We start from the raw sequence: 10,862 nt of genomic DNA on the forward strand, positions 1-10,862 counted from the left end.
CATTGCCGTCAATCCCTGAATGCCCAGGGACCCAGCGGAGGAAAACGATGGAAGGCTGCAGTGCGGAGACCGCTCGTTCGACCTCCTGTTGGAGAGAAGGGGTCAGGGTGCGTTTCTGTATGTGGTGTATAGCGGCTTGTGAGTCCGAATAGACTGTGTACTCTTGGAGAGAGGGAAGGAGGGAAAATGACTGGAGGGCATGCGCAATGGCGAGGACCTCGAGGGACAATGCGTCTGGAGGGTGTAGATACGGCCCGCTGGTGTGGGTTTCAGGAGCAGGGAGGTGTGGATGGTACAGGGCGTAGCCGCAGGAACCTCGAGGAGCCACGAAGGAGGCATCCGTGTAAGCTACACCCTGGGTATCAAAGAGAGGGGAATGGTGCTGTGCGGCCGCATGACGACGTCCGGCGTGCAGGACGGGGGACATGTTGGTCGGGAGGGGAAGGATACGAAGATTGGGGGCGGGGGTGGGAATAGGAGAGGTAAACGGGGAGATTGGAATGGGCGAGATACCCGCTTGAGTCAATAACCACTGACCCTGACGGGTAAGGGAAAGCCGGGCAAGCTGCGAGTCACGATGGAGACTGAGAAGAGAACGAAGAGGATGGAAGAGGCCTGTGGCAAAGAGCTTAGTGGTAGAGGTAGTGATAGGAAGGTTGAGAGCTGCCTTGTAGAGGCCCACAAGAGCAGTCTCGAGAGCGTTAAGTTGAGTCTGAGTGAAGGAAGCGTAGGGTGCAAAGTACAAGACCTTGTTGAGGGCCAGCGCGTGGGCAACTCGGCACGCGTGAGCCTCGTGGAGACCTGAGCGTCGAGTGACCACGCGCCGCAGGAGGTGAGTTACAGAGTGGCAGGTGGTGACAGCGCGGTGAAGGGATTGCACATTCTTAGCCGCATGCAAAGGGAAGCCAAGAACTTTGCACTGTGTGACGACAGGAATGGGAGAGCCAGAAAGGTGGAGAGAGACGAAGTGGTTGTGTGAGCGCTGGTAGGAGGAATGGCTGAGAAGGAGAAGCTCGGATTTCTCAGGAGCAGGAGAGAGGCCAGCGGTGGTGAGAAAGGAGTCGATGAGATCTAGGCCACGTTGCAGGGTGTCCTGTACGTGACCGGGAGATCCAGATGAACACCAGAGAGTGATGTCATCGGCGTAAAATATATGATGCAGGTCGGGAATTTCAGCTAGCTGGGAGGCGAGAGGGGCCATAGCAAGATTGAAAAGGGTAGGAGAGAGAACCGCACCTTGAGGAGTGCCTCGGGTGAGGTTGTGGGGGTCGGACAGATAGGTGTCGACTCGAAAGCGAGCGACACGTTTAGAGAGGAATGAGCGGATATAACAGTACATGCGGGAGCCACAGTCTAGGGAGGCGAGTTGGGAAAGGATGTGGTCGTGGCAAACACCGTCGAAGGCTTTGCGAACATCGACGGTCACAAGGGCGTGAATTTGAGAGGGGGTAGGTGACAGAAACGTGTGCTGGAGAACCAGAAACATGTCCTGTGCACAGACGTGGCGTCGGAAGCCGATGAGAGAATGAGGGAAGAACTCCCTCGTCTCGAGAAAATTAGAGAGGCGAGTCAGGGCCATTCGCTCAAGGGTCTTACCAACACATGATGTCAGGGAGATTGGGCGGAGGTTAGAGAGAGAGGGAGGCTTGCCCGGCCATGTGGTTAACAATGCCTTCAATATCACAAATTGCTGCGCAGCATCACACATGGACTGAAACAAGTGCAACAGCCAACAGCAAAAAAGAAAACAAAACAAGACATAAAATCGGAAGGAGTCACATTAGATAAATTAATATTACTCATAGTTAACGCATTCTTGAGTACCACAAATCATTGCACAAGATTGCTCTGGCGCTGGAACAAATGCAAAAAATTCGCACGAAAAAGAAAAGAGACAAAATCTGGAGTCACATCAGATGATGTCATATTGCATGTGGTTAACATTGCCTTCAATATCACAAATTGCTGCGCAACATCGCACAGGCACTACAACAAGTGCAACAAATGCACAACAGCAAGGTAGAAAAACAAAATTTATAAAACTGGAGTCACATCAAATAATGACATACGGCACATTGCCTTGAAGAAAACGTCACACAAAGATAAAAAAGTGCACGGCGCTACTTGCTGGGATGAAAGCAGGGGTAAAACATCAAGAAAACCGACGAGTCTGAAAACTAGCACAAAAAGAAAACTGGTAGGCAAAGTAAAAATTGCCAAAATACAAACATACAACTCTGAAAAAGTCAGAAAACCGTAAAAATTCGCTGAGAGAATGGCAAATAGATTAAAATTAAACCTAATGATCTGTGTGGTATAGTTACCAATAAAATAGGTCTTAATTATGCATAAATACCCATGGAATTCATATGGCTAACCCTGTGCCCTTAACCCTTTCAGGCGCTTTGTACACAATTGTGTAAGCGGCAAACTTACAGCTTTTTCTGAGAAACTGGAGGACTTAACAGTGATTTCATTATTTCTGCCAAATAGAGTACCTTTCTTGTTGCAAATAAGTTGCTTTTTTGTACCATGTAGCAAATGCAGTAAATAATATTTTTTAAAGAGTGAGCTAGGTAGCACTTTCTCTGCCGTTTTTGTGCAGACAGATTTTGCCGCGAGTGAAAACATCGATTGTTTTTGCTCAGTTTTCGAGCATAATATGAATCTTCCAAACACAAAGCGATTCCACGATCCCTAGGGTGTTTACCTGACACACGAGAACCTTTTGATGTTATTATTTCTAACAAATTTGTCACTACGTATGGAATTCTCCACATCGCTGTAAGAACTGACCTGCTGGTCTTTCACGTTCCTGAATACACTACTTAGATGAAAAAATAATTGATTTCAGTGAAAACAAAAAATGGAGCCTGGAAGGGTTAAAAAAAATTCTCATGTATTCAAAAAACTTCGTGACAGCATTAACCAATTTTTCTTGCAGGGTCAAGTGCCGCTGCCTCATCTCCATTTCTCTGGCGTGGCACGCTTCAAAGCTTTCACGCGGCATCCTCTGCTCCGTGAGCAAAGCTTGTCTGAAGTAATAAGAAGCAGTGCGCATCCTTTTTCTGGGCTGCTGCTCGCGGATGCCTGCCTGCCCCTCAGCTCCTCCTTTTTCAGTGGCCACGGATTCGGCCGCAACACGTTCAACGACCTGGCTGTCGTCCGCGTTCAACGTGTGCTCTTGAGACGCCAGTGCTGGGTTGGCATCCTCAGCGCCACAGTTGTTGGTGCCCACCACCATGTCAACAATGATCCGCATCATATAGAACAGAGAAGCAACAATTTATTATTTTGCCTGTTAATATATTTGCTCCATAGAGAGGTGAGAAGTGTGGAATCATTTCTGCGTGTGTGAAACAAGGATGTCTCTAGTGACTTGGTGTGAATTGAAACAGTGATATTGTCATGTGTACTTATCGATGGCCACGCCACGACGGCCCCCGTCGACACCGGCGCCGACTACTCCGTTGTAAGTGGGGAGCTGTCCCGCCGCCTTCGCAAAGTGCTCACGTAGTGGGATGGCCCACAAATCGAAACCGCCGGAGGCCACCTCGTCACCACGGTAGGCCGCTGCACTTCTCGTGTTGAGATTAACGGTCTCACGTGCCCTGTAACCTTCGTCGTCTTGGAGCGCTGCTAGAGAGATATTATTCTCAGTATGGATTTTCTGACCGAGTTCGGCGCTGTTATCGACCTTCGCCGACGGTCGCCTCACCCTTTGTCGACCTTGTCTTGACACGCCGAGCTCCGAGGCGCGCATCTTAGCGGACCACGTGACTTTGCTGCCTGACTCAAGCGTGTTCCTGCTGGTCGAGTCCGCACCGGTTACCTCTGGCGAAGTTCTTCTTGAGGGTAATGTGCAGCTGATTCTTGACACGGGGTTTTGGTGTTGCTAGAGGTGTCACTCTGGCTGCACCGAAGTCCTCGTCACCAACTTTTGCAGCACACCGCAGCACCTCACCAAGGGCACAGTAATCGGCCTCATCGAGCGCCTCAACGCCCCTGTTGACGCCGAGACCCTGTCTGCGGCTCCTTCCTGTCCGCTCCCTCCCAAGCACTCGGCGCCGGCTTTAGGTGTCAGCATTGCACCGCAACTCTCTGCTCAGGAGAGAGACGAGCTCATCGCTCTGCTGGATGAGTTCGGCGACTACTTTTCTATGTAACCAGGGGTTCGCCAGACACCAATAGCAAAGCACAGAATAATTACCGACGACGCTGTTCACCCTGTTCGTCGGTCACCTTATCGGGTTTCGTTAAAAGATTGCGAAACCATACAACATCAAGTGCGCGAAATGTTGGCTGATGACACTGTACAACCAACTCACAGCCCGTAGGCTGCTCCGGTGGTGCTGGCGAGGAAAAAAGACGGCACCCTTCGCTTCTGTGCTGAATACCAGCGCCTCTACAGAGTCACGAAGAAGGATGTATATCCACCTTTACGCATCGATGACGCCCTTGATCGCCTGCGTCATGTCCGTTACTTTACATCCATCGACCTTAAAAGCCGGTATTGGCAGATAGAAGTGGATGAGCGCGACAGAGAGAAGACTGCTTTCGTCACCCTGGATGGACTCTGTACAGCTCCAGCGACCTTCCAGCACGTTATGGACACCGTGCTCACCGGCCTCAAGTCGCAAACATGCCTTGTCTACCTTGATGTAGTCATTTTTTCAAGCACGTTTCATGAACATCTCTTTCGCCTAAAAGCAGTCCTGCAGGCTATCAGAAACGCCGGCCTCATCCTCAAGCCAACGAAGCGCCAGTTTGCCTATGACGAACTGGTTTCTGGGTCACGTCGTCAGTCACGAGGGCGTCCATCCTGATCCCGATAAAACAGTGGCCGTCGCTTCCTTCCTGACGCCGTTGGACAAGAACGCTGTGCGGAGATTTCTGGGCCTCTGCACTTTCTTGACATTTTGTCCTAACTTTTCGGATATCGCCGCACCGTTTACTCTCCTCAGGAAAGAGTCCGTCTACTTCCAGTGGTCTGATGAAGAGCAGATTGCATTTGGCCATCTAAAACGGCGCCAGCAGGCTTCCCCTGTACTAGGCCATTTTGCTCAGGACGCCGCGACTGAGGTACACACTGACGCTAGTAACACGGGCCTAGGGACCGTCTTGATCCAGCACCAGAACGGCGCCGAGCGTGTCATCGCATACGCCAGTCGCCTGGTGCATGGCAGGGAAGTCACTACCATGCTCGACGCTATGCTGCCCCACCAGCCAGACGTCTACACTCCCGCCGATGCTGAACTCGTCGCCCAACATGCGGAAGAAGCCCGACAGCTGGCTCGCCTTCGCATCCAAGCCCTGCCAACGAGTCGGTGCTCGCCAATACAACTAAGGCCATCGTTATGTTAAATTCAATCCTGGTGATTGCGTGCGAGTGTGGACTCCAATTCGACGCCATGCCCTTAGCGAGAAGCTGCTGAAAAGATACTTTGGCCCGTGCGAGGTGATTCGCCGTATAGGCGAGTTAAATTACGAAGTGCTGCCGATCGTAACGCGGGTGCCCCGCCGCCCGCCTGCCTCGGAAGTTGTTCACGTTGCTCGCCTCAAAGAGTATTGTGACCGCGCGGAGCACGTGGCTAACTCTTCGCGCTTTATGCATACTTTTCAGCCTTGATTTTCCCTCTGTGCGCATCGGGACGATGCGTCTTTCGGGAGGGGAGCAGTGTCATATGTGTTAATTGTGATTTCCTACTTAACGTCATCCTCAACTAGCGGGGAGCCGATCGCCTGCAAAGAGGAAGAGCCTCGGTGGGAATCGCTCGTGAGCTCGGCTGCGAGCCCTTGGACTGTCTCTGGCGCCTGCTCTCCTGTGGTCCTGGTCATCCTGTGCCCCCACGACCCGCTTCGTTTGGACGGCCCGTGACAATATTAGACAGATTTTGTTTCTGGCACACCTATATTCTTTTGCCATCTAGTGGAGAGAAGTTTCAGGCTTCAGATACGTTTCAGAGAAGGAATCAGGCTTTCGAAATACATTGGCAATGTTTCTTCCAAGGACAAGTTTTCTTTACTTACTGCCTCAGCAAATGCTTTCAGGGGCCATCTATTGCAGATTCTGTTGACATCATGACCACACTTGAAACGTAAGGTGGTTGATACTTTGTAGCGCTAAAAGACAGGATGACAGCACTAACAAATATGATGCGGAGAGGATGGAACTAGAGATAAACATTACTATGGTTCAAATGCAACCTAGCACATGCTGTGTGCTATGCAACGTGCAGCAGTTCTAAAAGACAGACTACTAATGTCAGGCTGTTTGCATTTTGTACGGGATGTCACCTTGGCATTTCTATTTAGCATTGGAGTGTGCCACATATTTCATGACCGCAAGATCATAGCTACTCCAATAAAGGACATTTTCCAAAGTTCACGGTGATGTATATGAAAAGGTGACAAAGTGATAGAGCACCACTTTTTTGGCAAGTGCCTTGCGAATCTTAAATTTCAATTAATCAATCAATCATTTTTTATTCAAGACAATAATACAAAACTATTGTCTTGGGGGACGTTACAAAAGGCGGAAAAGTGCCTGACGAGGTCACGCCACCCTGTGGCTGGCAAGCAGCGGTTTGACACTCATGCAGACTTTGCAACAGAGTTTACATGCAGAGAAATGTCTTAGATGAAACTGTATCCCCCAACCCCCTTACTATATCTTTTTTTACAGTGCAAGAATATGTACTGGAACGGAGTACAAGAATAAGTGCAGCAACTTCTACTAGCAATACATGTTAACAAAACACTTCCAAACATAAAATGCATGTAAACTATCGAACTTGAAGCACATGAAACAAAATTGAAAACAGGAAGAAAAACATGAAAACATGACACACTAGTCTTCCTTTAACAATAATCCCTTCAGTGTTTTCTTAAACCTGTTTAATGAAAGATTTTCGGTTAATAGGTCATGAATGTCTGGATAGCTGTTTAATAAATCTGCTATCTGACAGCTTAATCTTTGATGTCCATAGTTTGTTCGAGCTCGGGGCTTGACTATGGTGCTCTTTCTTAAATCGTACACACTTCTTTTTTCCTGGTATTTTGTTTCAAAGGTAGATTTATCCAACCGGTATTGGCGGTAAACTTCCAGGCTTAGTCTGTATTTGTAGAACTGAGGCATTTGGAGTATTCCTTAGGATCTATTCCTGGAGTATTCCTTACAGCTCTAAGTTACTGATAGCGCGTATTGCTCTTTCTTGTATTGATAGTAGGGAATCTAAATTTGTTTTCGTCGTGGTTTGCCACACAAGAGAGCAATGGCTAAAACGTGAATGTATAAGAGACTAGTACACCAGTCGTTTGATAGAAGCTGGCAGGTAACACCTCAGTCTGCTTAAGATGCCTAAGGCACGAGAGAGATCACTTCTAAGTGTGTGGATGTGAGCATTCCATAAGAGATTTTCATGGAATGTCACACATAGAAATCTGGTAGTAGACTGTTGTATGTCCAGGCCAATAAATTTTAAACATGGATTTGTATACATTTCCGTACCTTTGGAGCGAAAGAGTACATACTTTGTTTTGTTTATGTTTAATGCGAGCCGGTTACTTCCCAGCGATGAGGTTAACCCCAACATGCAATTGTTTGCCTCCCTGAACAGCGCATCTAAATCCCTTCCCGAAAAGAACACATTTGTGTCGTCCGCATATAAAACCAAATTTGAGGCACCCGGTATATTTACAATATCATTAATATAGATGAGAAATCAGACTGGCTCTAGGATGCACCCTTGTGGTACACCATACAACCGAGTGTTTGTCTCTGAACATACACCATTGACAACAGTATACTGCTCACGTGAAGCTCAATAACTCATGAGGAGAGTCCCAGCTGTACCCCTGACACCGTAATGCTGAAGCTTTTTTATTAGTATATCATGTTGTACACTGTCGAACGCTTTTCTAAAATCGAGGTATATACCCAGAGTTAGTGCCTTGTTTTCGATATTGTGCAGAATTTCATCTTTTATTCCAAGTAGTGTTGTTTCTGGCGATTTGTTTTCCTGGAAGCCGAACTGTTGCCTTACGATAATATTTTGCGAGGTTAGAAATCCAACAAGCATTTTGTTTATATTATGCTCAGCTATTTTGGAAAATACAGAAAGCACAGAGACCGGCCTGTAATTGTTCACGTCATCGAAAGAGCCTCCCTTATGTATAGCCGTCACACGAGCAAGTTTCATTTTGGCTGGGAAAACTCCCTTTTCCATTATAAGATTGCAGATGTGTGCAATAGGAGTACTAACTATTTGACTCACAGCCTTCAGTGGTTTTCGTCTGACCTCATCAGTGCCAGATGCACAACCGTCTTTTAGAGACATAATTACATCTTGCACCTCGCTAAAATCAGTGGGGGACAAAAATATTGAATTCGGGTTGCTTGCAGTGACATAATTTTCCCAAGGTGTAGAAGAAGGTGCATTTGTTGCGTCGGCTAAAGGAGCACCAGCAGTAAGAAAATGCTCATTAAACAGGTTTGCAATCTCTGCTTCAGACAGATCGGCATTCTGAAAGTTCACTTTTTTTGTTTCTGCATTCTTATAGATTAACTCTCTCATTGTTTGCGATACCAGTCGTGTATTACCGTTCACCTGTGTAAATTTATGTGTGTAGTATTCGATCTTTGCTTTTTTATATCTGAATTTAGCAGATTTAGTACTTTCTTGAATGCGTGAAAGTCACTTTCATCTTTTGTTTGCATGAATGTTTGGAAAACTCTGCTTTTCTGTTTGATTCTTTGAAACAGTTCATGAGAAATCCAGGGCTTTCGTACTTTTTTGTTCTTTTTTCGGGGCTTGAGGGGAAAACATCTGTTATAAGCAGATACAAAGCATGAAAGGAAAGCGTCGTAAGTGGCATCGGGGTTCGAGAGCTCCAAAATTATGTTCCAGTCAACATTTATCAGCATGTCCCTAAACTTGTTAACATTGTACTCGGAGTAATCTCTAATTAGTACTTTGTGTTCTGGGGCGACTGTGTGTTTGCAGAGTAACACACAATATATTGGCAAATGATCGCTTAAACTGCAGGCCAGGGTGGCTGATTTTACATTCTCACGAGGGAAACTTGTAACGCACAGATCAAGAATGCTTTGGTAACTTGGTGTAATTCTTGTCGGTGTGGTGATTACGTTGGAGCAACCATGAGACTCGTATAACTCTTTGAATTGTAAGTAGGCTTGATTGTCAAGGGAAGCATTTTTGATCTACAATTTGATCTACATACCTCCTCTACAGTGGCTCCCGCAGCACACCGGGTTTCCTGAACGAGCGAGGGGTCGTTCATGGGTAACGACCCCAAGAATTCATGTATCCGGCTGTAATGGGGCCATTGGATGGCGCCCGATCCTGTGGTAGTTCCGTTTTGGTTGATGTCGCTAAAAAGGATGGAAAGTCGCACAAATTTACATAACTGCTGAATGGCAGCGCAATGTGCATTTAAAAGCAACAAGAGAAGCCGTCATTAGTTGTATAGTAAACAGAAACAATTAAGCCTGCCAGATTTTACATTCAGACGCCAGCCACACTACACATACACTAATATTGAACACATCCACCTGTTACAGACATATAATGTTTCTTATACTGCTTCCACCTCAACTTTCTTTAGCAACTCTGGTGTAATTCCAGCTCACAATCTATATAGATATCGCTTAAGCCATGTATGTAAACAAGAAATCCACAGGAATATCAACAAAAAACGTAACATATCCCAATTACAGGACAGAACTCCAAGTTACCTTACAAGACACTTCGAGGATTGGTCAGTACCAATGTCACGTTCAAGTTACGGGAAACAGTGCCTTAAGTACACAATACCAACGCTTTTGAATTATTATAATTCTGTCCGTTTTGACCTTTTCACGGCAACCTACAAGGACCTCCGGCAGATGTATTTGGTTTCTGTGTAATGTTATCTAACCTTGCTGTTGTTTTCGTTTGGATTTGTAGAAGTGAGTTCCGCGGTTGTTTTCTGTTCTTTTTGTTGTTTTCTGTTGTTTTCGTTTACGAGTACTAAGTCTGTATCACATTAAAAATGTATGTATATGTTTGCATATCAAGAATATGTTATGTGATGCCGCCACTCTGCCAAAATAAGGGATTGTGGACCCGTCAAGCTGCCCAAGGACCGCTTTTTTTCCACAACCCCCCATCTGTATTTGATGGCAAATAAAGATTTCATTTCAAAATGAATAAAGACTTGCAATGACATCTCGTGAAGCGTGAATTCGAAGCAACGAAACAGAACAGGCGCAGGTGAAAAAGCCAAAGCCTGCGTACTTGAAGGCCGTCTAAAAATGCTGCGTCGTTAACATGCACAGGCCCGCTAATAAGCGCTTCGTAGCAAACGCCAGTTTACTTGCCGGTACATTCGCGTCAAGTTTCTAATCTTGTGCCGCACCTCTGCTGCCGTTCTATCAAAGCCAAGGGTCCGCAACACCTCCGCGATTTCCGCGTAGACGGCGGCGTTCCTCTTCTGGCGCCGCAAGTCGTCGACGCGGTCTTGCCAGCAGTCTATAAGAGCGGCTGTCTCGCGCTCGCTCTAGAGTTTGCGCGTCGACGAGCCGGAGGACGCCATCTTTGTTTACACTGACGAGCTGACGAGGGACGGCGAAGCTTGTAGCGTGGTGCCGAGATTATTTATAAATATGTTTTCGTATAAGCAGGCATAGTGCCTGAGAATGTTCTGTCTTGCATTTTAATCAATTACAACAACAACAATTGTGGTTTTGTTTTGTTGCCTAGTGTTTATTTTTATAGCTTCGTGAGGGCGAGAGTGCTTGCGATTGCGCTTGGAGCCTCAAGTACTCTTGAGAAGTCGGCATCGAGTCAAGCGGGATCGAG

The 10,862-nt window shown here is 46.9% G+C and overlaps 1 protein-coding gene across 1 annotated transcript; it reads right to left on the minus strand.

The window, feature by feature from the left end:
* Nucleotides 1-2,824: 2,824 nt before the first annotated feature.
* Nucleotides 2,825-10,596, minus strand: LOC149326823 (uncharacterized). The gene is made up of 3 exons (XM_089564688.1): nucleotides 10,382-10,596; nucleotides 9,245-9,394; nucleotides 2,825-3,257 (listed from the first exon to the last, which is right to left on the minus strand). The coding sequence occupies exons 1-3, from the start codon at nucleotides 10,387-10,389 to the stop codon at nucleotides 2,825-2,827; spliced, it is 591 nt and encodes a 196-aa protein (XP_089420814.1). The 5' UTR covers nucleotides 10,390-10,596.
* Between the last annotated feature and the right edge of the window lie 266 nt (nucleotides 10,597-10,862).

Source organism: Amblyomma mixtum, chromosome 10 (genome assembly GCF_055824585.1).
Source record: "Amblyomma mixtum isolate Tamu chromosome 10, ASM5582458v1, whole genome shotgun sequence".
In the NCBI taxonomy this organism is placed as follows: domain Eukaryota; kingdom Metazoa; phylum Arthropoda; class Arachnida; order Ixodida; family Ixodidae; genus Amblyomma; species Amblyomma mixtum.

Coding starts and splice junctions, on each gene's coding strand:
- LOC149326823 (XM_089564688.1), bottom strand. Junction 3,258..9,244: donor GCGGGAGCCACTGTAGAGGA/GGTATGTAGATC, acceptor CTATATGATGCG/GATCATTGTTGACATGGTGG.